Here is a 23,271-nt window from a genome sequence, read left to right as displayed (position 1 = left end):
ATATTATCTAGAGATGATGCAGATGAATAATGAATTCTTTTAATGATGGTATCATATGTGGACTTTAATGTTTCCAAATGTGACTTTACTTTTGCATTTATTCAGACCTCAGACACAATCACAGGGACAAGGAGATAGGTCCATAGCTGAAGAAGTGTGATCTGCTATCTTAGAAATCTGAGGATTTTTAATAATAAAATGCCTCTATTATTGCCGTGGAAGGGAGAAGAGAAGCTACTGTTTTGTGGACATGGCAGGGTCATGCACCTGGGGACAGAAGGTCACTGGTAACCTAACAGCTGTAATCCTTGTGTGTTGGTAGTAGATGCTAAATATGCCCGCCTTGGGAGTTCCCTGGTGATCCAGGTGTTAGGACTTGGCACTTTTAACTGCTGGGGCCTGGATTTCAGTCCCTTGTCAGGGAACTAAGATCCCATGAGCCACGTGGTACAGCAAATAAATAAGCAAGCCCATCTCCCCCTCGATCACATCCCTTTGCCTCCTAAGCGTTAGTTTTTCTTTCCTTCCTTGACATGCGGAATGCTTCATTTGGACCCAGGCACCAGAACTGCACACACATTTCTGAACATTGTGAAACTTGTAGTCATTTGGTAGTTTTGTCATCCATGAAAGTGTTAGATGTATGTTGGTTGTCTATAAAAGCAAAGCAAGACCCAGCACCACTCTGGTTAAGGCCGTGTTAGTAAGGAGTCGGTTAAGAATGAGAGCCGGGCATCCTTCTGTCTCTTTCCTTGCCTTCGTTAGAGATTAATTGTTTTTGGCTGTGTGGATGAGGCAACTTATTATTCTGTTTTCAGCGTTTTTCTGTAGGAGAAGGCAATGGCACCCCACCCCAGTACTCTTGCCTGGAAAATCCCATGGATGGAGGAGCCTGGTAGGCTACACTCTGTGGGGTCACAAAGAGTAGGACGCGACTGAGCGACTTCCCTTTCATTTTCATGCATTGGAGAAGGAAATGGCAACCCACTCCAGTGTTCTTGCCTGGAGAATCCCAGGGATGGGGGAGCCTGGTGGGCTGCCATCTATGGGGTCGCACAGAGTTGGACACGACTGAAGTGGCTTAGCAGCAGCAGCAGCAGCGTTTTTCTGTAGGGAGGTGGAAAGAGCTTATCTGTAGGACTTTGGGGAGAGAAAAACTGTTTCATCACCACTTGCTCATTGTGTGTGTGTTTTTTAGGGAGGGGGTGGGAATAGGTCTGCTTTCTAAGCATCTTGCAAAGTGCTGTGTTTACAGAAGGACTTGTTATTCCAGGAAAAACAAAACAGGGCTTTGGACACTGAAAAATGTATTAGGAAGTAGTTAACATTTGAAAACGGAACCAGCACATGATTTATGTTGTTCAAACTTAAAAACACCCCAGATACTGAATTTTTTAATTTTTGAGTTTTTAATTTGGGTGGGGAGAAACTAAGTTTGGATTTTTTTGATGAGCTCTTTTAATGTGCCTTTTCTACTTAATGAGTTTCTATGAGTAATGTTCATACTGAACAAGTATCTTCTGTGTTCTTTTTTGTAGTATTTAGTGTTTTCTATTCTTACTATTTTCTAATTCTATCTGTGGATAAACTTATTTACATTCTTGAGTCAGTCTGGCTCAGGTTTTGCTCTACTTTGTATAGTTGGATCGTACAGACACATGCCCTTCCTTTAGGTACAGAAGAGTTTGGGGGTGACACACAGTCAGCCGTATCATCAGAGAGGCATCAGTTTGACAAAGGTTACTTTGCTGTGACCCTTTATGACAGTTGTTGCTTGTTCACTGGCCTCTGGTGAGCAGAGAAAATTTATTGAGACACTAGAATGGGCTGTCTGTGGCTGATGTGTTTTGCTTTAATTCCTTAGGTGCAGCTATTTTTTTTGAATTCAAACACTACAAGCCTAAAAAAAGGTTTACCAGCACCAAGTGTTTTGCTTTCATGGAGATGGATGAAATTAAACCTGGGCCAATTGTAATAGAACTGTAAGTGATGCACATACAGAATGAGTACTAGTGAATGGTGGCTAGTATCTCGCCTTAGCATGTGACCCTGGAATCACTCGCTTATCAGAGGTTTTTCTGTTGTTACAGATACAAGAAACCCACTGACTTTAAAAGAAAGAAATTGCAGTTATTGACCAAGAAACCACTTTATCTTCATCTGCATCAAACTTTGCACAAGGAATGATCCTGACATGAGTATCCTGGAACTCCTGTGAATCTCACCACTCCATAGAATCCATCACTGCTCTGTGTACCATACGTACCCATCAACAGGCAGGAAGCAACCTGGACCCAGGCCGGCAGGCCAGAGTGAGTCCATTACAAGCTGTAGCACAGAATTCAAAGTCCAGCATCACTGACATAACAGACTCTCTGGATACAGGCTTATTGTAGATCTTGAAACGTTTTCACTTTCCTATTAATTGTGCAATTAATAGTCTCTTTTCTAACTTACCACTACTCCTGCCCAACTTCCTGGAACAACACTGTGGTGGGTGGGATGTGCTCATCTTCAAACGTAAAACAGCAATAAGAACGTGCTAGAGTTTACACACCTGTCCACTTCTGCTCCAGTATGCTCTTTAGCTTTCCGAGTTAGTGTCAGACTTTGGGTTGATGTGGGGAGAAGAGCATGAGGCTGCTAGAGGAAATGTGGCCAGTTATGCTGCCCAAGGTCAGTCTGGAAGTTTATAGGCTGCTCCTCAAGAGACAGCCTCCATTCACCCCGATCTCATGGTTTTCCTGCCCAGAAATCGTGTGCCTTGGCCAGTCTCCCACATGGGAGTGTTCGCAGGTTGTAGCTGGAATTTTTCCAGATGACCAGATTGTTCTTCTGAAAGTGAGCATATTTTTAGTCACGTTGATTAGCTTTTTTCCTACATCACATTGTTATTCTTTCTGATAGTGATTCTAGGGTTAATGAAACCATCTCAGAATAATTACAAATTCTTGGTGGGTTTATAATGTCTTCTAAATCATGTAATCTAAAAATTTTGAGTCAGATGCTAATGAGATACTGCAGGAATAACTGCTGTTTTTCTGACAACTGATTGTGAAACCTTAAAACCTGCATACCTCTTCTATAGTGATGAGTATGCAAGTCTGGAGATACTCTATTTTTTTTTTTTATATAGGTAGATAGGATTGCCATTTATTTCCTATTTAGATATATTGACATTCATCCATATGGAAATATGCAGGTCATTAGCTTATTATAATTTGACTATTTACATTCTTTTGACTTAATAATGGGGCCTAAGTAAAACTTTGATAGTACATACACAGTGGATATTTGATAGAACATTAAGATTTGGGGTGGGCGTTCTGTGGGTTAGATGTGGAGCCCACATATTTAATATTCACTATTTTAAATGACCAACACTAGAATGAGCAAAATGCAGTGCCAGTACTTGGCCTGTTTTTAAACTAGTGTAACAAGCCTAGTCATACCATCCAGTATGTTTGCTTTTTAAAATAAGTAACCATAATTTAGTTCCAGCTGTTACACTTCAGGAGACCTCGTCTCCACTTTCAATTGTCTGTCGAGTCAGTTCTCTTTACTATGATAGATGTAAGAATTCTCAACAAAATTGTCTTGCCTCTCATCTTCATTAGATTAATTCCAGAATCATCCCACCCACAATTATCTTGAGGGGATGACGAATTTGCCTTAATAAATTACTTGGTTGTTCATGCAGCTCTTATATAGACTGTGAGTTGTCAGCCCACCCCCACCCCTACCCAGCGTGTAAGCTCCTCAAGGGGCAAGAACCACATTTTCTCTGTGTCGTGTACATTTTCTGAGGTGCTTGGCAGCACTCTGTACCCTGTGGAGTACTCAGTACCTTTTGTTTGATGTTGCTGACAAGACCTAAAAATAATCCCTTAAAAAATCTACCATTAAAGTGTAGCAAAACTGACACATTGTTCTCTTTTCTCGTAGACCATAAGACATGGATATCAAAGTGATCACAATAGTATGGTTTAGATGAACTACAAATGCCTTTCATCAGTATTAACAAAAAGCTTAAATGGAACAGAGTGATTAGCTTAGCTTTGTAATTCAGATCTGAATAACAAAATGAATTGACACAGTAGACACAGAATATCCACATCCCACAAATTCTTTTCAATGAAAAATATCAGCTAGTGAACAATAACCAGTACTATAGCAGACTTTCGGGCTGAAATATTGCTGCTCCATAAAAGATGATTTTAGCAACTAAGTCAAGAAAACAGTTGGCTGCAGGTGAGTTCTGAATTAGATGTAATTTTCAAGATTGGCCAAGCCTGGTGTCACTGAGAAATGATGCCCCCCGCACCCTCTCTACACTGGCAGCTTGCCTGGCCGTGCTGAAGAAGTACAAACAGAGGGTTCTGGGAGGCAGCAGCATTGGCAGGTTTGGGGCCACTCAAGCCACACTTAGAGTTTCTCTACAATGAAATATAAAATGAACACCAGAAAAGGCTTTAGAGGTAAAGAAAAAAGACTCCAGATTTGATTTTTAAAACAGATTTAATGTACCTTTGCTACTTTATTATCTTCCTAACTGGTATAATCTATATTAAAATGTTAAATTCTGGGATTATTAGTCACCATTATTTCATGTCCTGAAGAGATCAGTATACTCAAAAGCTGTATTTGTGACTTAATCTATTTTACATGGTTAAAAATAACCGGAGTTTTCCTCCTAAAATTTCTATTTTTGATATTAAATAGGACATAGAGATGGAATTTGCTTTTCCTGAAAAACTTCTTATATACTCATTATGAATTTTGGAAGAAGTCTTCCTTCAAAAGCCTTTTACTTTGGTATTAAGAAAAAGTTTTTGTTTCACAGTGAAGAATTTACTTTTAAGGTATTCTTGGTGGATTACTCTTAATGGTGACAAGTCATAGTCTAGATATCATTAGGTTCATCACATTATAGAACTCGAGAGAATGGGAGAGTATGATCTAGCTGTGAACAAGAATGTAACCCTTTTGTAATTCTGATTTAATGAAATCTTATTCTTAAAATGTGCTTAGTTACTAGAGTTTGAAGTGTCACGATAAGTTAGGACTTAGAAATATTGTTTAAAAGACACTGTATAGTAATGAGTATAGTAAGTATGGTGCATTCCTCGATTCTCAGATTTATTTGCCTTTAAATTTAAGTGCCAGGATTCAAATATTAACTTTGTAGCAGTATCAGTCAATGAAAAGAACTGGGTTCAGCCCATGGTTGCTGACCTAGGGCCTGTTACAAGGCTTAAGACCCTAAACCATTCTTTCTCATAGTATTTTACATGCTTTGGTCTTTTTTTGTCATATTCCTTGAAAGCCAGTGGCAAGGGATAGGAGAAATAATAGACTCTACATCTTTTAAAAGAAATCTTACTTTATGGTCGCAACACATCATTTTCATTTTTCTGTTACGCACCCTTAACACAACGACAGGAAAACCAACAGAACATCAGGTTAGACAACTCTTGTTACATGTAAACTCATACTCAGAAAACCACTCTTTAAGTCAAAACCAATCAGTCACGAGAAAACACGCGCCTGCTGTCCAGATAGGCCTGGTGGCGTCTCTGAAGTAGGAAGCAGGCCTCAGCTGTGACGCTTCCCGGTGACTGCGGCTGAACGCCTGAGCAGTGGGCCAGGGGAGGATGCTGCCAAGTCACCAGCTTCAGTTTTGGGAGCCTGAGTTTACGTGTTTCCAAAGTGGTATAAATCTCAGGAGAAGACAATCCAATGAATCCACAGACACGTGGGAAATATTCATAACCAAATTTTTATGAACTGTTACTACAAAGAACTTAAGCAAGAGGGGAGATAAAATTTTAGTGATCTTTAAGTAAACATTTTTAGCGTAACAGCCTTTGCGACCAGATATTTTTTTAAAAATCAAGCTTATAAATACCATTGCTCTCTATTCAACTGGTGTACACTAAAAATAGGATAATAAATGGAAATACATGTTCTTACAGCATTTCCACAGGAAATGTTCATACTTTTCACAACATTCTAAATCATTTAGCAGTAACATACGCTACATGAACTAAAACACAGGTATTTTTTTATTGCACATTTCAAAGTTGTAAGGAGGCTCCAGCTTACAAGGTGTTTTTTTATTTTAGGGGGGAAATGATATTTTTTTAATTGTTTGGCTCAAAAACACACACTGCCAGGGCAGCTTAGATTTAAAAACAAACCTTTTAAAATCAGCTTTTGGATTTTGAAGCCAATGAAAACCTTAACTGTAACGAATAGTGCACGGTCCACTCTCTCTCAGACTGAATGTCCAAGGTGAGTTATGGGCTCTGTTTTAAAGCCGGTGAGCAGTCCTGGCTAGTGCCCTGAGAGGCAGGCGGGGGCTCATCTCTGGAGCTGGAGGGTGGTAAGTCTCTTGCAGCAGAGGAAGGTGGATAATCCTGGGGCCCGTGACTCGGGGGTGGTAATCGGGTACCAGGAAAAAAGTACTCTCGTGGGCCAAGAGAGCCTAAAGGTCTAAAAGGTGCATGTCCTGGTGGTAAAAATTCTCGAGGGTCGAGAGGCAGGTCCCGTTTTCCCGGTGGAACACCTGGTGCATATTCTCTTAAGCCTAGCGGTGGACGCAAACCAGGACCTGAAAAAATTAAAATTACGTCATGTAACTACATATGAACACACCTAAATTTAGACAGTTCCCGGTATGTTAATCAGTTTCTCATACCCCTGGAAGTCAGGTGGTGGCTCCCAATTTTACAGATGAGGCAAACAGATTGAGCAAGTTTTAAGTTACATGCCTATGGCCAGCCAGTCAGAAAGCAACAGAGGCTGGATTTCAACATCGCTCTACCTAGCATGTGGTTTTTTTCAACTATACAATTCTCTGTATCTCATAAGAGCTTGATTTGTACTCAGGAATACTATGCATCATACCAAGATGATAGATTATGAAATAAGGGTTTCACTGTAAGTAAATTTTGATAAGGGAAATCCCATAGTTAGTGTGTCAATTAAAAATGCACACAGGAGCTCAGCATGGACCTACACATGCCATCAAAATCAAGGTGTCTGCCCTGCTGGGAAAGGCCTGCCAGCTCCACCTAATTGAATTCAGCAGCTTTCGACCTACTAGCTGTTACATTCTACCTTCAACACTTCCTTCCTATTTATTCCCAAGGTGGGTGGTGACGGTTTCATCTTTCCTTTTATACTCTGACCCATTGCTTATGCTTCTATTATGGTGATTACAAGTTTTATGCTGTAAAACGTGTGTGTGTCCTACAGGATCCCTTAAGCTCGTGGAGTTAGGACAGTTAGTTCTATCCACTACAGAGCCTAGTACGAAGCCAGAGATGTTCACGCAACACAGGCAGGAGTGTTTCTGACTTTCCGTGAACCGTCCCTTTTCCCTGTCTGCAGGAGATCCCTCCAGTGCAGGGAGATGATGCGGCACCCCTTGCATCCTAGCAAACTGGTGGAAAGGTTCAGATGGATCAGCCAGCTCTACCCCTTTCACTGCACAGCCCTAAGACAACAACTGTTAACATTTTACTAAGGATTAGAATGAAAAGATGAATACACTTTACAAGTCCATTACTACCATTCAGTCATCATACCAAAGGGTGGAAGAAGTGGCCGAGGTCCGAAAGGCCCACAGAGTTGAGGAGGTGGTCCATATCGGATGGGTGGCAGTAGAGGGCCTCCCACGGGGGAGCTCATGAGGGGTGTCCCTGGAAAGGGAGGGGGCCCTTTTGCAGCCATACTAACCTGCAAAGCAGAAGTAATGAAAGTTGTGAAATACCTGGATATAACAGATAAAAGCACCGACACCGTAAGAGCTAAAACCCACTGAAGCAGATGTTAGCCAACTAGTGCAGCAGAACTCCACCCCTCCTCTCCATCCCTGAGAACTTCGGCGGGTTAAGAGAATGTCAGAGGAAGGAACACTTTCACCGTAATCATATTATTGCTTATATGTGCAAACAGAGAGGAAGCAAGAGGACTGTCAAAGGATATTAACAGAGGCAATTCCCAACTGAAAAAACCACCATACCACACACACTATAACCTGTGTCTAGGGCAGCCCCTTCCTCCCATCACCACAAGAGCTCCTTTTTCCATATTAAGAATGGAAAGAACAATAAGGAATGAAAAGATCCATTTTCACATACATGTAATAAAAGCTACTATTCAGAGTACCTTAAATTTCCTTTCGTATAAGATCTCATCTTGTTTTAAACATGAGGGAAAAGAAGCACAGATAATTTGCTGAAGGTCACACAGCACATAAAGAGGCTGAGTTAGAATTCACTACAGGGGGTCTGATTCCAAGCCTGCACTCGTCCTCTGCCTCCCTTCTGTCAAAGGAGGCCCCACTCTCTTTGAAGTCTGCCACTCCAAAGGGGTCTTGGGTCTTCTCCAGGTTGCCCTGGGATAAAAAGAGCTCTCAAGCGATGTGTCCTCCTAGAGTCCTGCCCTAGAGGTCGAAGGAGTTCCACACAGAGACAGTGCTATATATATATATATGAGTTCAGCAGGCACAGCTCTAACAGCCACCCTCATTCCCCAGCAACATCATCCTTTGTACTACGAAGTACTAACCTGTACTCCCCTATGGGAAACTGGGTTGGAAATTCTCAATAACGAAAATATGTATCTTGATTTCAACATAGTAAAGCACTCTGAGGTATAATCATAGGACGCTCTAGCTATCATAGCTATGCAAGTTTCAAGAGAAGACCCTTATGTGAACATAATTTAAGGGTGCTGCTGGGAAATGGCATAATTAAAGATTTCCACTATTCATATTTCACTTACAGCAACCAACCTCTGTTACTAATCTAATTTCAGATTAGTCACAATACGGCACAGGGCTTGCCTAGTATACCACTGGAGATATTCTTAAATAGCATACTTCCAAATATGATGAATTTATGTAATATATGATAAACTAATTTGCCTTAGAGCGCTCATCATTGAAGCACACACCATATAGTGTTGGAGTGATGACTTTTTCACATTTTTTTAAGGTTATTTACAATAGATGCTCTAAAGAGATTAATCACTTAACCAAAACAGGAAAAAGGAGTAAAAACCAACCAACTAGACTTCAGCGACCCAGAAACACTTCCAGGTCATAAGGTCAGTATGCAATTTTAAGCAAAGCAGATTAGTGTCATGCTCCTTAGAACTTTTCTAGAAATACACCAAGTAGAAAATGCAGTGTTGCTCTCAACCTCTAAGTACTTACTGATACTGGATGCTCAGCCAAAGAAGGAATGCTGGGAACTGAAGGGCCTTCAGGCTCTTGGGGAACAGTTTGCTTTTTCAAAAAATAAATGAGATGGTACAGATAGAACACACAAAAGGAAGATGGATAAAGCAAAGAGAGGATGTTGTAGAAAAAAATGTGTCCGGAAATACCTAATAACAATTCAAAATGACCATAGATTTTACCTTGCCCTCATCCATCACCTTAGAGGGTGAAGAGCTTCTGGAGCTGCTGTTCACCGTGGGAACAGCACCGGATTCTGGATCTGTGGGAAGCCAGAGAGCAGACTTAGGCTTGTTCAGACATGTATACACGTTCTGAAGGACTACAAAGGCCTCCGCCCACTTCCTCCACAATCTGAGACTCTGTGAACACACTCAGGTCCCTTACCAGAGGCAGAGGGTTTCCCAGATGCCTCAGAGGCCCATCGAGATCGAGGGAGAGGCCCATCCACTGATCCTTGAGAGAGAGGTAACAGAGCCCTTGCATGAATTTTTCAGAATAAACCAACTGTGGTCAGGTCAGGGTTCAATTCTACCTAAAGCAAAATTTAAAACGGGTCTCCCAATACGTATGAGGAGAAATCACTTACAGTTTATGCACAAACCTACAGAATTAAAACAAGAACTATGTTGGATTGAAAGACCTTCACATTAATAGCACCAGCACCAGTCAGGTACTGCAAGCTACCGGCAACTGTTTATAGACTTTTCAGTCTATATGTAATCTCACTTCTATATCTTAACAAGTATAAACACATTTATGATTAGAACTAGACTTAAATAGCATTTCATATTAAAGTAATGAGAAGTAGATGTACACTGCATTAACTACAAAGTTTTAAGGCTACTTTTATAATACTAGAAAGGAACTCAACAGAAATTTAAAGATAAGCGTTTATACTTCACAACAAAAATCTGAAAAGAATAATCAATGATACTATATATAAATAATAATACTATATATAAATGTTTATATTTGTTTACATATATGTTCACATATAAGAAACACAATAGTATCATAACAGTAAATAAATGCTTTTTGTTCTAAAGCAGATCTAAAGTAGACTACTTACTCACCAAGACAAATTAATCCTCTATATTGGACAGACCCAAATTCTCACCTGCTGCTTACATTAGCAACAGAATTCTCAAAGAAGGAAAGAACTCTTGAAACAGTTTACCACAAGGTAACATGGCAATGCTCACCAAATTCACTTCGAGGCATCTCTCTCCGATTAAGCGTAGCAGACAGAGGTCTTGCGGGTGGGTCTGCTGTCAGTGGTGGGGAACATTCTCCACCGCTCACAGGAGATGGGCCAAAAGAGCCATTCTGGCTCAGGGGACCTGCAGACAATGAGCAAGAGTTGGCACTTTAACCTTTTTTTCTTTAGGAAGTTCTTGGGATTATTTCTAGGGCATCATAAATATTACACACATATTACAGAAATAAAAAGTAACTTAAAACACATTTTTCACCAAAATATAGACTGCTGCCATTTAAGAGTACTCCCTACCTCTCCGTGGAGGGTTTTGTGTGTTGGGTCTTCCTGGCATTGGTTTTACAATCACAGGTTCTTCTTGCATCATTGCCATCTTTTGGGTTAGTTCCAATAGTCTTGAATATAAAGAAAGAATAGACTTAAATATGAAATAGAAAATTCCCTACTGGATATCATGGCACAGCCTTTAAAAACTCTTAAAACACACTGAAAATACAAGTTTTAAAAACATACTTATGTCTCAAGTTGGCAGCTTCTCTTTTCTCTTCAGCTATAGCTCTTTCTGCAGCACGAGCTTTGAGCTATTGGGAGGAAAAAAATCCAAAATAAGCTGTGATAGACCACATAAAATAAAGAAGAGAAAAAAAAAATCTTACCCAGTTATCGTGAGCTTTCTTCTCATGAGTAGCAATCTGAAAAACACAACCCATCAAGAAATATGTTCAAGGATTCCCTATAATAGCTATTGTAATAATCTGTATCAGATAGCAAAGAATTCCACCCTGTAGGGCAGTATGATTTACCTGGTTTTTAAAAGAGCGCTCTGTTTTCTGTAGTTCATCCTCCATTTCTTCAATCCTCCGCCTAAGGGTTAAACTTCCTTTTATTATTTAAAGCACAACTGAATAAATTTTACACAATCTCACCATATTCCCTTTAACAAGTGTACCCTTTCAGACCATCCATACATACAAAAACACATTTTCCCTGCTTATAGGAGCGTACTGTGATCAAAACTAATACTATAATTTCCTTCTTTATTATTTAAGAGCTGGAGATTCTGAATTGATACAGTATAATTTCCTTAACTGCTCTTCATGTTCTCAAACAATTCTGCTATAAATCTTTCTCCAGAAAGCTGTTTCTTCTTTTAATTATATCCACAGAAGATCTTCCAGAGCTATGACTACTATCATTTTAATGATTTTTAGATCCATCATACATCAAACTGCCTTCCAAAAAAGAATTTCTCCAATATATAAAACCACTCAGAGCTGCTGGCATGAACCAAGCTCCCTCAGTCTTGCTAGTACTGGGTGTAAGGAAATTTCTGTTAATCTAACATTTTTCCTTTGTTAACTTAAAATTTATGTTTTCTCATGTTAAATATTTTGACCATTTATTTCTGCTTTGGTGCTATTTTTGTTCTACACAGTGTAAAAACAGTTTTGTTTTGAAAAAACGCCTACAGTAGTTTCATCAGCCACTGACACCCTTCTCAGAATCTGAACTCACTTGTAAGTTTTCACTTCCTCTGCCGCCAAAACTGCCTTTTCATCTGCAGCTGACAGCCGCTGCTCTCTTTCTTGCCGCTCATACTCTTCTTGACTCAATTTCCTAAGATAAAATCAGTTGTCAAATGAAGGTGCTTCTCTTTTTTTCCCAGCATTCTGTCTAAATGTCTCCAGGTTACTTCCCATCCTTTCCAAAACATATTCATATAAAGTCATAGGAAGGAATTCAAACCTGCCACTTAGGGATAAAAATCAAACTCTGCCTGTTGGCAACACTTGCATTTTTTAACTTTTCAAAATTCTCTACTCACTAATAAATGAAACAAACAAATGGAAAAAACCGCTGCACCCCATGGGCAAGTTTCTTGTGTTTGAGACAATGAGAGCTCATTTTACTTCAGTATGGAGAGCCAGGGCTGATCAACCTACCACAATCAAGCTTACTAGGATAGAGCACGGGATAATTACGGCTCTTATTTCTACCATGGAAAGACCTGTAATTACTTCTCTTATTTCAATCCTGGAAGGACTATTTCTCAATCCAGACTGGCACCATGATAATTAGCCCTTAGAAGCCTTTTAGAAAGTCTTCCGATTGTGCAATTAACCGTAGAACACTCCCACACTTCAGATGGGGGACTTCTACTGCCTCTGTCAATGGAGCTGTGATCAGAGGAAAGAGAAAAATCTCAGAATTGGCAGAGTCTACTGGATAGGAAAAGAATCTAAACTGTCCCATAATCAGAGTATCACCTACTAGAAACTGGTTTTAACTTTCAAGTTCAAGATATTAATATACTATAACAGAAATTTTAATGGTAGCAACATGTGGTAATGGTTTTAAAATGCTATTTTTCTTTTTTTCCTTTTCTAGTACTTTGACTATAGTTCTGATTCAAAAGAAACTTGAAACTTAGTTTCTATCAATCAGAAACAGAGTCAGAAAAACCACAGTAAAAACAGTAATCACAGAGAAAAAGAGTTACATATTCTTTTGTAACTGTGCATTCAATACGTCAGCAAGTGTCGTGAATGGCTAACGTATACTGGTTACCTAGAAAGGCGCTAAAGATACACTATGCATGAAGTACTCTCCTATACTAGTAGAGTGCACTGTTGAATGCAGTTTAACCACAGAACAATCCCCTGACTCTGGCACAGGAAGAGATGTGAGAAAACTGGGTCTTGAAGAAAGATCACAGACAATTTTCCTCCCAGGAATGAATGATTTAGTGTGAGAACATTAAAAACATCAGACAAATAAAACATTAGACAAAATATATAGAACATTGGAAAAAATATAAAGAACGTGCTTGAAGGCATCAAGCTAATACACGAGGTCACAATCCAATAAAAAAAGGAATCTCAGAATTACAAGTGAGCCTGCCATCTGAAGTCACTTTTCCCCTAGGGTTGACCCATACAATGAAGACAATGAGAGAAATAAGGAGGCTGAACAGAGTCCAACAGATTCCTGGGGGCACAGAAAACAAAGCAGAGCTAAGGGGTTCCAACAAGGGGCATCCTAGTAAAGGCCTTGGGCTATGTTGAGACTAGAAAGAATTGTGTACTTGGATTACCAAACAAACAATGCAGTGTCCTTTGAAGGAACTAAGTCATCTCTGAATGACCTTTATTGCTGACTGGATTAAAGTAATGGCCACCTGCTAGAAACAAACTGTTTTCTTTCTTTAGGAAAAAGAACACCATCTTAGGCCTCCAATTCCTTCTACAGCATTCGCCACTCAATCAAAAATGCCCAGGCACCCCACAGGACACTGCGATTAAAATCTAAGAGACAACAGAAGTGACTCATTGAGGATCCACAGAATGGAATTATCACACAGGCTTTAAAATAGCTGTGCTTTATATATTCACGCAAGTAAAGATTACGAATTTCAGCAAAGGATTAGAAATATAAAACTAAAACACAGTAACTGAAATTAAGAGCTCAATGAATGATTTTAGTAGCAGATTTGATAACTGAAGTGAGATGCTAGCACACTGGAAGATAGGTCAGGAAAAAACATCAAAAATGGAGCAAACACAGATGACAATGTAGGAGACACGGGGAAGTAATTTTAAAAGATTTAAATGGAATCTCAGAGAAGAATGAGACAGAATTAATACGTGGATTAAAAACCCCAAAATTCAGCAGGTGTCAATCACCACAAACAGCATAAATGCAAAACAGATTGGGGCGGGGGGCGGGGGGGGAAGGAAGGAGAAGAAAAATAAAAACTAAGAACACCCACACCTAGGCAGCTCTGAATAAAACTGCTGAAAAACCAAAATAACTTTTAAAGACCACAAAGGCAAGGGTGAGACATTTGAACAGGGAAAATAAGAGTGATACTGGACTCCTTGAAGAAACTTTAAAACCAGGAAGAAATTGGCTATCTTTAAAGTGCTAGAAATTAAGTAACTTCAAAAATCCCAGAGCCAGCAGAAGATCCTGAAAAAAAGGACTCAAAATAAAGATGTATTCACACAAAGATAAACTGGCCACATCTGTCACTAAAGGATGTTCTTCAAGTAGAGTCAAAGTGATTCCAAATGAGAGACACCGAAGGCGCAGGGGAGAGGGAAGAACTACAGGCGGACCTCAGAGCTACTACAGGTTCAGTTCCAGACCACCACAATAAAGCAAAGAAAGAAAGGGACTTTGGGAACTGTTTCAGTCTCCCAGTGCATACAGAAGTTCTGTAAGTAGCCTATGATAAAGTGTGCAACAGCATCATGTCTGAAACCACATACAAGCCCTAATTACTGACCACTTCACTGCTAAAATATGTAACCATCATCTGAGCTTTTATGATCATTTTGTAATAGTAACATTAAAGATCACCGATCACAGATCACCACAGCAAAGACAGTAATAATGAAAAAATCTGAAATACTGTGAGAATTACCAAAATATGACACAGAGACATGAAGTAAGCAAATGCTGTTGAAAAAAATGGTACTGAAAGACTTGCTTGACTCAGGGTTGCCACAAACCTTCAATTTCTAAGAAACGTAGTATCTGCAAAGCACGATAAAGCAACATGCAATAAAATGAGGTATGCCTGTAAATTAAGTGACTACTGGCCGGAAAGCACTATAGTGGACAATAAAAACAACCTGTGGAGTTCAAATATATAAAGAATTAAAATGCAGGAGCATCTAAGTCAGGATGTCTATTAATTTAGTAAGTCCAGGATACATGCTCTCATCTTTAGAGGAATTACATGAAGACAATTAAAGCAACCAATAACTACCTAGCTTACACAGGGGAAAAGCAGAATTCTGAAAAATATTCAAACAACCTAAAAGACACAAAGAAGGAAGAGAAAAAAGAACACCGAACAGGCCAGCAAATACAAAGAGAATATCAACATGCAGATTTAAACCTTACATTATAATTAGGAATGACATCGCAAGGAAAAAGAAGGAATTACACTCTAAGGGGAAAATGAGTGCTCTGAGTAGTCACCTACTCATGTCACAACTTACTCTAGAAAAATTTTAAGGCATATAACCATTTGAATAGGCAGGAGACTGCCAGTGGAAATAAAATAAAAGGACATTTTTACTGCAGAAAAGGCAGTATGTATAATGACGCAGAAGCTCGGAGTGGCACGAAGGAACCCTGGGCAGGCTGTTAGGGCATCATCAGGAATCACCGGAAACACGCCTGGAGAGGCCGCCCAGGATCACAAGGGGGGCAGTGCCCTGAGCGCCTGCTCAAGAGCTCGAAATTGATCCTGAAGGAGTAGCCTCCTTGACAGAGTTTAAGCACGTGACGACATAAAAGCACTCGTATTTTGGAAGTTTGTTTCAGCAACTGTAGACTTTGGAAGAGGTGTAAGAAAGAGAAACTGGAGACAGGTGAGTATTTAAGGTAAGGGGTGGCAGAAGAGATGATTCGAGTCTGAGCACACACAAGGGCTTTGGGGATGGAGTGCAGTGTGTGCCGACATGGTAACTGAGTGGATGCTGGAGAGTGCCGTATCATACTGACTTTATGTATCATAAAGAAAGGCAACTGCCATTCAGGTAATTCAAATGACTACTAGTGGCAGAGAAGTGCTTTTTAAAAAATAATAATAAATAACGAAATGAGAAATATTTGTCTAAAGCAAACAGTTAGAACTGGACATGGAACAACAGACTGGTTCCAAATAGGAAAAGGAGTATGTCAAGGCTGTATACTGTCACCCTGCTTATTTAACTTATAAGCATAGTACATCATGAGAAACGCTGGCCTGGAGGAAGCACAAGCTGGAATCGAGACTGCCGGGAGAAATATCAATAACCTCAGATATGCAGATGACACCACCCTTACGGCAGAAAGTGAAGAAGAACTAAAGAGCCTCTTGATGAAAGTGAAAGAAGAGAGTGAAAAAGTTGGCTTAAAGCTCAACATCCAGAAAACAAAGATCATGGCATCTGGTCCCATCACTTCATGGGAAATAGATGGGGAAACAGTGGAAACAATGGCTGACTTTATTTTTCCAGGCTCCAAAATCACTGCAGATGGTGACCGCAGCCATGAAATTAAAAGACGCTTACTCCTTGGAAGCTTACTCCTAGACAGTATATTAAAAAGCAGAGACATTACTTTGTCACCAAAGATCCGACTAGTCAAGGCTGTGGTTTTTTCAGTAGTCACGTATAGATGTGAGAGTTGGACTATAAAGAAAGCTGAGGGCCGAAGAATTGATGCTTTTGAACCGTGGTGTTGGAGAAGACTCTTGAGAGTCCCTTGGACTGCAAGGAGATCCAACCAGTCTATCCTAAAGGAGATCAGTCCTGGGTGTTCATTGGAAGGACTGATGTTGAAGCTCAAACTCCAATACTTTGGCCACCTGATGCGAAGAGCTGACTCATTTGAAAAGACCCTGATGCTGGGAAAGATTGAGGGCTGGAGGAGAAAGGGACAAAAGATGAGATGGTTGGATGGCATCACCAACTCAATGGACATGGGTTTGGGTGGACTCTGGGAGTTGGTGATGGACAGGGAGGCCTGGCATGCTGCGGTTCACGGGGTTGCAAAGAGTCAGACACGAGTGAGCAACTGAACTGAACTGAAAGCAAACCAGGTACTTAGAGCTGGCCTGAATAAAACTCGGAAAATCTAAACTGATTTTTTGGTGAGCAAAGAATTAAGAGAAAAAGTCAGTGGTATAGTTTCAGTGTTTAACGGCATCTGGCAATAATAGCAACCAAAGCATTTGGAAAAGATTAAATTTCCTTAGCAAAAGAAGCTTTCTCACAGACTGCTATAAACACCGAAGAGTGAACTATAGGAACAAACACAATTAGCAACTGCCACCAATAAAGTACTTTTATAGACAGTTCATGTATTTTTGTGAAGAAAATTTTAAATGAACTACAAAAGTATATCTTTCAAAAGATACCTAACTCCTAATTTGAGATGTCAATTTCAAAAGATTAATAGCTAAATACACCAAACAGGTATTTCTAAATTCAAAACTCCCAATAACCTTGCGATATTTACGTATTATATATGTATACTCTGAATAGTTGATCATATTAAGTTCAAAAACTTACAATACTGTCAATAACGAAATACTCCTTTTAAAGTATACTGATTCTACCAAAAATCATGTCTTATAAATCACTCAGGATTTTTAACGACTATTAAGAACTAGAAGAACAAATGTAAGACAAATAAGAAGGATGTAAGTGACAAAAACAAAGAAAAGTGGAATAAGTGGTGGAGCTGCAGAAAGGGGACAGATCATAAAAGAAGCACTTTCAGAACAACAACTGTCAGTACCAATAACTACCACCCTTCAGGTAAATTACAGGCAATAATTGCCGACAATTAGTCAAAATGGAAAAAAAAATGCAAGTTATGGGAAACTGGGTAGAAAAGGAAGCAAGCCAAATTTATACTCATTATAGATAGAAAATACAATAAACAATCTTTAAAAATGACAAGATTATCTACATGCATTTAGTTAGATGACAATATCGTTAACAATGAAGTACGACAATCTTACTTTTGTAGAGCCATCTCCTTCTGCTGATAGAGTTCATTTAGAATCTCTACTTTCTGCCTTAGTGTTTGGCATTCATCTTCCAGCACAGTTTTGGCAGACTGAAGTGAGCTGCGATCCTCTTCTAATTTCTTTATTTGGTCTAGAGGGGATAAAACATCTTAGTTTTGTGTGTGTGCACAAGAACTGGAGGACTCGTTGAGGGGGGCAGTATTAAAGGGAGTGAAAAACATGGAAAGAGGAAGTCATTCTTTATTTTTCCAACAGCAATTTATTTTTAAGAAGCAACCTACCTTCCAGGTTACATTTAGTGGACATGGAGGCTCTGAGTTTACACTGTAAAAGTTTTAGATCCTCTTCAACTACTGATATTGCAGTCTGCGTCTAAAAATTACAGAAAAGAAAAATATTCTTAAAAGTAAGAATTCTTGATAGTAAATAGTCTTATATTTACTATTCTTAATAATAAATACTCTAATTCTAAATATTCTTAATAGTAAGAATATTACTATCATAGGCACTTATAGTGGTGGTGGTTTGGTCACTTAGTCATGTCTGCCTCTTGCGACCCCATGGACTGTAACCCGCCAGGTTCCCCGTCCATGGGATTTCTGAGGCAAGAATACTGGAGTGGGTTGCCATTTCTTTCTCCAGGGGATTACAGCACAGCACTCTATAAAAGGATTATACCCGAGAAACGTCCATCATCTGCTTAATCTGATTTTTCACCTTCTCACTCCGGTCACCTAAAAAAAAAAAAGGGGGGGGGGCGGATTTCATTGTTCTTTCCTTCCTTACTGTTTAACTATATGTCCTTGACTTCCCCCAAACAATTACTATGTTCAAACATTCAAAGAAAAAACAAACTAACCAAAAGAACTGATTAGGTTAATTGACTTCCAAGAGAGTTCCAAAGTTAGATTGAAAAAATTAATGAATTCCCAGTCTGTACAGTAAAAACATCCATGCAGTTCTTGAGCAAGAAGGGATACATGAAATACAGCTTTTCTTCTCTCTTGGACCTACCTGCCCCCAGTCAAATATCTTACTTAGAAAGACTCACTCCTCTTCTCTCCCCTTGAACCTGCTATCAAGTGTAGTTTAAAACACTCCCAATATGGGCAACATTCAACCCGGGACTCAGTGTCTAGAAATACCTCCCTCATCAGTAAACACTGTTACCCTTTAGCTTCCATTGCTCTCTTCCATTGCCCTTTAGCTCTCATTGCTTAGTTAGTTTATAGCTCCCTGCAGCTCAGTACTTTGAAAATTGGTTGTGGCCCTAAAATCACAGAGCTACAGATAGAGTAGACATGAAGCTGAGAAACAAGTTTCTCCTGCTGAAGAATGTCCAGGATCCAGAGGAGTGAGACAGGATGGTGCTGCTCTGGCGCCAGTGCACATATCCAGCTCTCAATGGAATGGAAAAGCCATGTCAGTGGTTACTGCATGCCTAGCTGTACTACAACCCAGTAACCACCTCGGCCCAGGCCACAAAGCCCTGTAGTCCCTCAGTGTCCACAAGAGACTGGCTCCGGACTTCCCCACACCTCCCCCCACAGGAAACCAAAACCTATGGATGCTCAAGTACTTTATATAAAAGAGCACAACATTTCAACATAACCTACACAGACCCTCCCACATATTTCACCTCTAGATTACTTATAATACCTTATACAATGTAAATGCTAAGTAAACAGATGCTTGCATGAAGCAAAGTGAAACTCTGCTTTTGGAACTTTATGGAATTTTTCTCCTCCCAATATTTTCAAAATGTAGTTGGCTAAATCTGCAGATGCAAACCCACAGATTTGGAGGGCTGACTGTACAAATTCAGTGACAGGCATCTACAGCTGGAACCCTTAATAGGAAAGTCAGTCCGCAGAGAAAAGCATCAGTGTACTTAAAGACAAGAAGGCAGAAAGAGGTCCAACCTCTCAGAAACCAATCGTACCTCCCACTTCTCCATTTGCTAATTCATCTGATTCACTTCCTCCTTTATTTTGATCCTCAGATTCAGATTCACAATCTAACCGATTCAACTGTGTAATGCAATTAGTCAAAGCCTAGAAAAGAAGCAAAAGGGTATTTATTAGAAACAGCCTCTCAATTTCAACTGCACAGATTTCATGAGAATTTATGAGAAATTAAGCATGTATTCAAGAAAATGAACTCACGTTAATATTATCATCTTTGTGAGTGAGAGCTACTTCTAGATCTTTCTGAGACTTCTCAAATGATCTGATTTGCTCACTGAGCTCAGCATGTGATTTAGTCCAGTCTTTGATTTCTTGCTGCAACTGAAAAGTTAAAATACATGAATTTCCAAACATTATGGCTTTTGCAGAGAAGGTAGCAGGACCACATGAACGAGACAGGGAAGCGGGGAGCTGTGCTTCTCTCTGGCTTGTCACTATGAGCTACAGCTTTGGTAAAAGGAGAGGAGTGGCTCCAACACTCAGAACTGCAGTGAGCACCTAAGAGCTGTCAGGACATTGGTCTAGTGTACTGCATCCTGCAGAAAACTGCCGCCAGTTCACATAACTCACTTCCAGTAGGAACAGAACGGCAATATCTCACTGCCTACCAAGTCCAGACTCCACATCAGGTACCTTCTCTTGGTCAGAGAGGCAGTAACTCCTCAGAGGAGAGTAACAAATACCTAATTCTTTGGTCTAAGCAAATCCTTCGCCCCCTTGAGGCTACTCAAGTTAGTAACTGGTTGGTGCTGGATGAGACAAAGACTAAACATTCTGATAGCTACAGGGAATTATATAAAACAGAAAACCCAAAGCAGATGGAGAATGTATACATGCACTCAATCTGGGCAGCACAGTTTATACTTTGCATACCTAAAAATAGAATTCTGCATACATACTTCATTTTCTTAAAAACATATCCAAGAAGGAATAATACTTGGGTTTCCAGTTTAATCTATGATGCTAACTTTCCTTTACCTGCTCTTTCTTCTTCTTAAGTCTAGCATTTTCTTCTTGAACCCGATGGCATTCAGACTTCACTTTCTCTTCACTAAGTTTAGCTTCATTAAGGGCAATTTGTACCTAATGAAAAACACTGCTATTAATGCACTAATTCCAATGAAGAACACACAAAAAAGTTACACTTTCCCAATTAATTCATATGGTTTGGTTTTTCGCATTTCCTAGCACACATCAATGTTTGCTCCTCAAAATACTAAGATATCATATTACTACCTTGCAGGAATTGTAGAGCTTTACCTCTGAAAATTCTGAGGCATTCACTGAGATAACATCCTTTAACTTCTCTATAGATTTCTTATTTTCTGATATCTGCAATGGGGAAAAAGGGGCACAAAAATGTTTCAGGATTCCAGTAGAAACACTGGGATATATGATAAAAGGAAGAAACATTAAAAAAAAAAAAACACACACACATCCCAGTGCTATCCCCTAGGTACTGAGTAAAAGCAGACAATCCAACTTTGGCCTATGAGAAAAGTCAAGAATGTAGAAACATGAGGAAAGAAAATACTGAAGACATAAACATTCCATATCATTCACAACTTTCCTAGTTATGGCATAATGTGGTACATGATGAGATTTAAAAAGTCAAAGCAAAGAAAATGAAAAAAAAAATCAATTAAACCAGTTCAAATCAATGAATTTTCCTAGTGATAAAAAAATCCCAGTCACTTAAAACTTCTCTTGCTAAACTAAAAATGACTGCACTTGAGGGAGAAGAGCCAAATCTCAGGAAAAGAATTCCAAAATTTACAAAGATACTCTGCCTTGTCACGGAGATGGAGCCCAACTCTTCACAGCTTTAACTGTGAGTTGTGCACAGTAACCTTCTTCCAAAGAGTATACTATGCAAAGGATGGAGAAAGGGTTAATTTCATAGCAGAGAAATCTGTCAAATACTACCCCAGTCAGGTGATCAAGCTTAACTGGATGTGCAATATATGGGAACATTCTCTACTATTTTTGCATCTTGTATGTAATTCGAAAACTGTTCAAGTATTTAAAGTTTATTTTTAGAAACAAAACATGCAAAAATAAATCAAAACAAAGTACTAAGACCACACAAAGGGGCAACTATTTCTTCATTGCTCTACATGTTTCAAAGGGCAGGGCCAAGCAACGTGAAAATTACCCAGGGCAGGGGACAAAAAATGTTTTCTAGGCCCATAAAAATAGTAACTTGGGGTAATAGTATTTAAAATCCCACAAAAATGCACAGAAGTAGGTTCCACTTCCCTGACTTTCAATGACTCTAGTTACAGCACAGGAAAATGCAGAGTTCATCTCACACAACCTACAAAATAGTTCAAAAGCCAAATTATGGCAACACTTAACAGCAAAACTCTTACCAAGTCCTGATTCTTAGCATTCTGTTCTCTCTCAGACTCTAACATAGCGCGTAAACTTTTAGCTGTGTCTCCCAGAATTTCATTAGTTTCTTCAAGATTCTTGATTTTATCCTACAAAAAAAAATGGATTAAAAACAACCATTCATTGTTTTTCTTTAGTTTTTAGAATGTAATCTCAAAAAGAAGGAATTTTTACCTTAAATTTAATTGCTTCATCGGAAAGAATCATGTTTTGTTTCTTGGTTTCTTGAACATGTTTCTTTGATTCCTTGATCTATATAAAATAAAGCATCCAAACTTTAGAAACATAAATTATAGTGCTATCAAAACTTATCTCCAATTAGGAGATCCCTGAGAGAAGAAAGCAGTAAGACATGTATGATGACTGCTTTATATTTGAAGAGTTTGTAGGAGATAATGAAACTAAAATGTGATTTAAAAACACGGTAATAACTGAACCATAAGACAGGAGGAAATAACTCAAGACAGAACCACAGGCGAGGAGAGGAAATGGAAGAATAATACCTTCTGCTCATAACTTGACAATTTTTGTACAAGTTCTGCATTTTCTTTCATGATAGTCTTCAACTTCTCAGAAATTTGCTGTTCAGTGACTAAAAGGGTGGGAAATCCATAAAATTATCATGATCACTAAAAAGTGAATTACCCAATGTATTAGCAGCAAAGACATGTTATCTGGCACTTTGAGGTAAATGAACTTAGCAGAACTATTATGCTTTTAAAAAGAAATCTGTGTTTAACAGCAATAGGGTATAAACATACTAAAATTTAAGAAAAATATAATAACCCTTATTTCAGTGAGATTCCACTTCAAATTTATTTCAAAGATAAGAAATATGGTAAAATGTTTTAGCTCCATATCTTTCCCCTTCGTGGACATCTTTCTTCTCAGAAAATGGGATCACTTC

At 39.1% G+C, this 23,271-nt stretch overlaps 2 protein-coding genes across 6 annotated transcripts in view; one reads left to right on the top strand and one right to left on the bottom strand.

Moving 5' to 3' along the window:
- Positions 1-4,526, top strand: part of AIDA (axin interactor, dorsalization associated) — a 51,440-nt gene extending 46,914 nt beyond the window's left edge. The window contains exons 9-10 of the mRNA XM_068985933.1: positions 1,865-1,982; positions 2,091-4,526. Of these exons, the coding sequence (XP_068842034.1) occupies positions 1,865-1,982; positions 2,091-2,187 (215 nt within the window). The 3' untranslated portion in view covers positions 2,188-4,526. The remainder of the gene's footprint in view (positions 1-1,864; positions 1,983-2,090) is intronic.
- Positions 4,527-5,178: 652 nt separating this feature from the next.
- Positions 5,179-23,271, bottom strand: part of MIA3 (MIA SH3 domain ER export factor 3) — a 55,947-nt gene continuing 37,854 nt past the window's right edge. The window contains exons 9-29 of one of the 5 annotated variants that reach the window (XM_068986506.1): positions 22,868-22,956; positions 22,539-22,616; positions 22,343-22,453; positions 21,231-21,302; positions 20,949-21,053; positions 20,169-20,291; positions 19,946-20,057; positions 18,682-18,737; positions 18,285-18,375; positions 17,995-18,133; positions 11,985-12,086; positions 11,273-11,333; positions 11,126-11,161; positions 10,983-11,050; positions 10,764-10,864; positions 10,456-10,593; positions 9,638-9,706; positions 9,433-9,512; positions 9,227-9,298; positions 7,593-7,743; positions 5,179-6,613 (exon numbers count right to left, since the gene is read on the bottom strand). In XM_068986506.1, the coding sequence (XP_068842607.1) occupies positions 6,300-6,613; positions 7,593-7,743; positions 9,227-9,298; positions 9,433-9,512; positions 9,638-9,706; positions 10,456-10,593; positions 10,764-10,864; positions 10,983-11,050; positions 11,126-11,161; positions 11,273-11,333; positions 11,985-12,086; positions 17,995-18,133; positions 18,285-18,375; positions 18,682-18,737; positions 19,946-20,057; positions 20,169-20,291; positions 20,949-21,053; positions 21,231-21,302; positions 22,343-22,453; positions 22,539-22,616; positions 22,868-22,956 (2,168 nt within the window). In that variant the 3' untranslated portion in view covers positions 5,179-6,299. The remainder of the gene's footprint in view (positions 6,614-7,592; positions 7,744-9,226; positions 9,299-9,432; positions 9,513-9,637; positions 9,707-10,455; positions 10,594-10,763; positions 10,865-10,982; positions 11,051-11,125; positions 11,162-11,272; positions 11,334-11,984; positions 12,087-17,994; positions 18,134-18,284; positions 18,376-18,681; positions 18,738-19,945; positions 20,058-20,168; positions 20,292-20,948; positions 21,054-21,230; positions 21,303-22,342; positions 22,454-22,538; positions 22,617-22,867; positions 22,957-23,271) is intronic. The other 4 variants (XM_068986509.1, XM_068986507.1, XM_068986511.1 and 1 more) reach the window with 4 other exon arrangements.

Source organism: Capricornis sumatraensis, chromosome 14, assembly GCF_032405125.1.
Source record: "Capricornis sumatraensis isolate serow.1 chromosome 14, serow.2, whole genome shotgun sequence".
Lineage (NCBI taxonomy): Eukaryota > Metazoa > Chordata > Mammalia > Artiodactyla > Bovidae > Capricornis > Capricornis sumatraensis.
The sequence above is the reverse complement of the archived record's forward strand: the minus strand, read 5'-3'. Positions and strand labels throughout refer to the sequence as shown.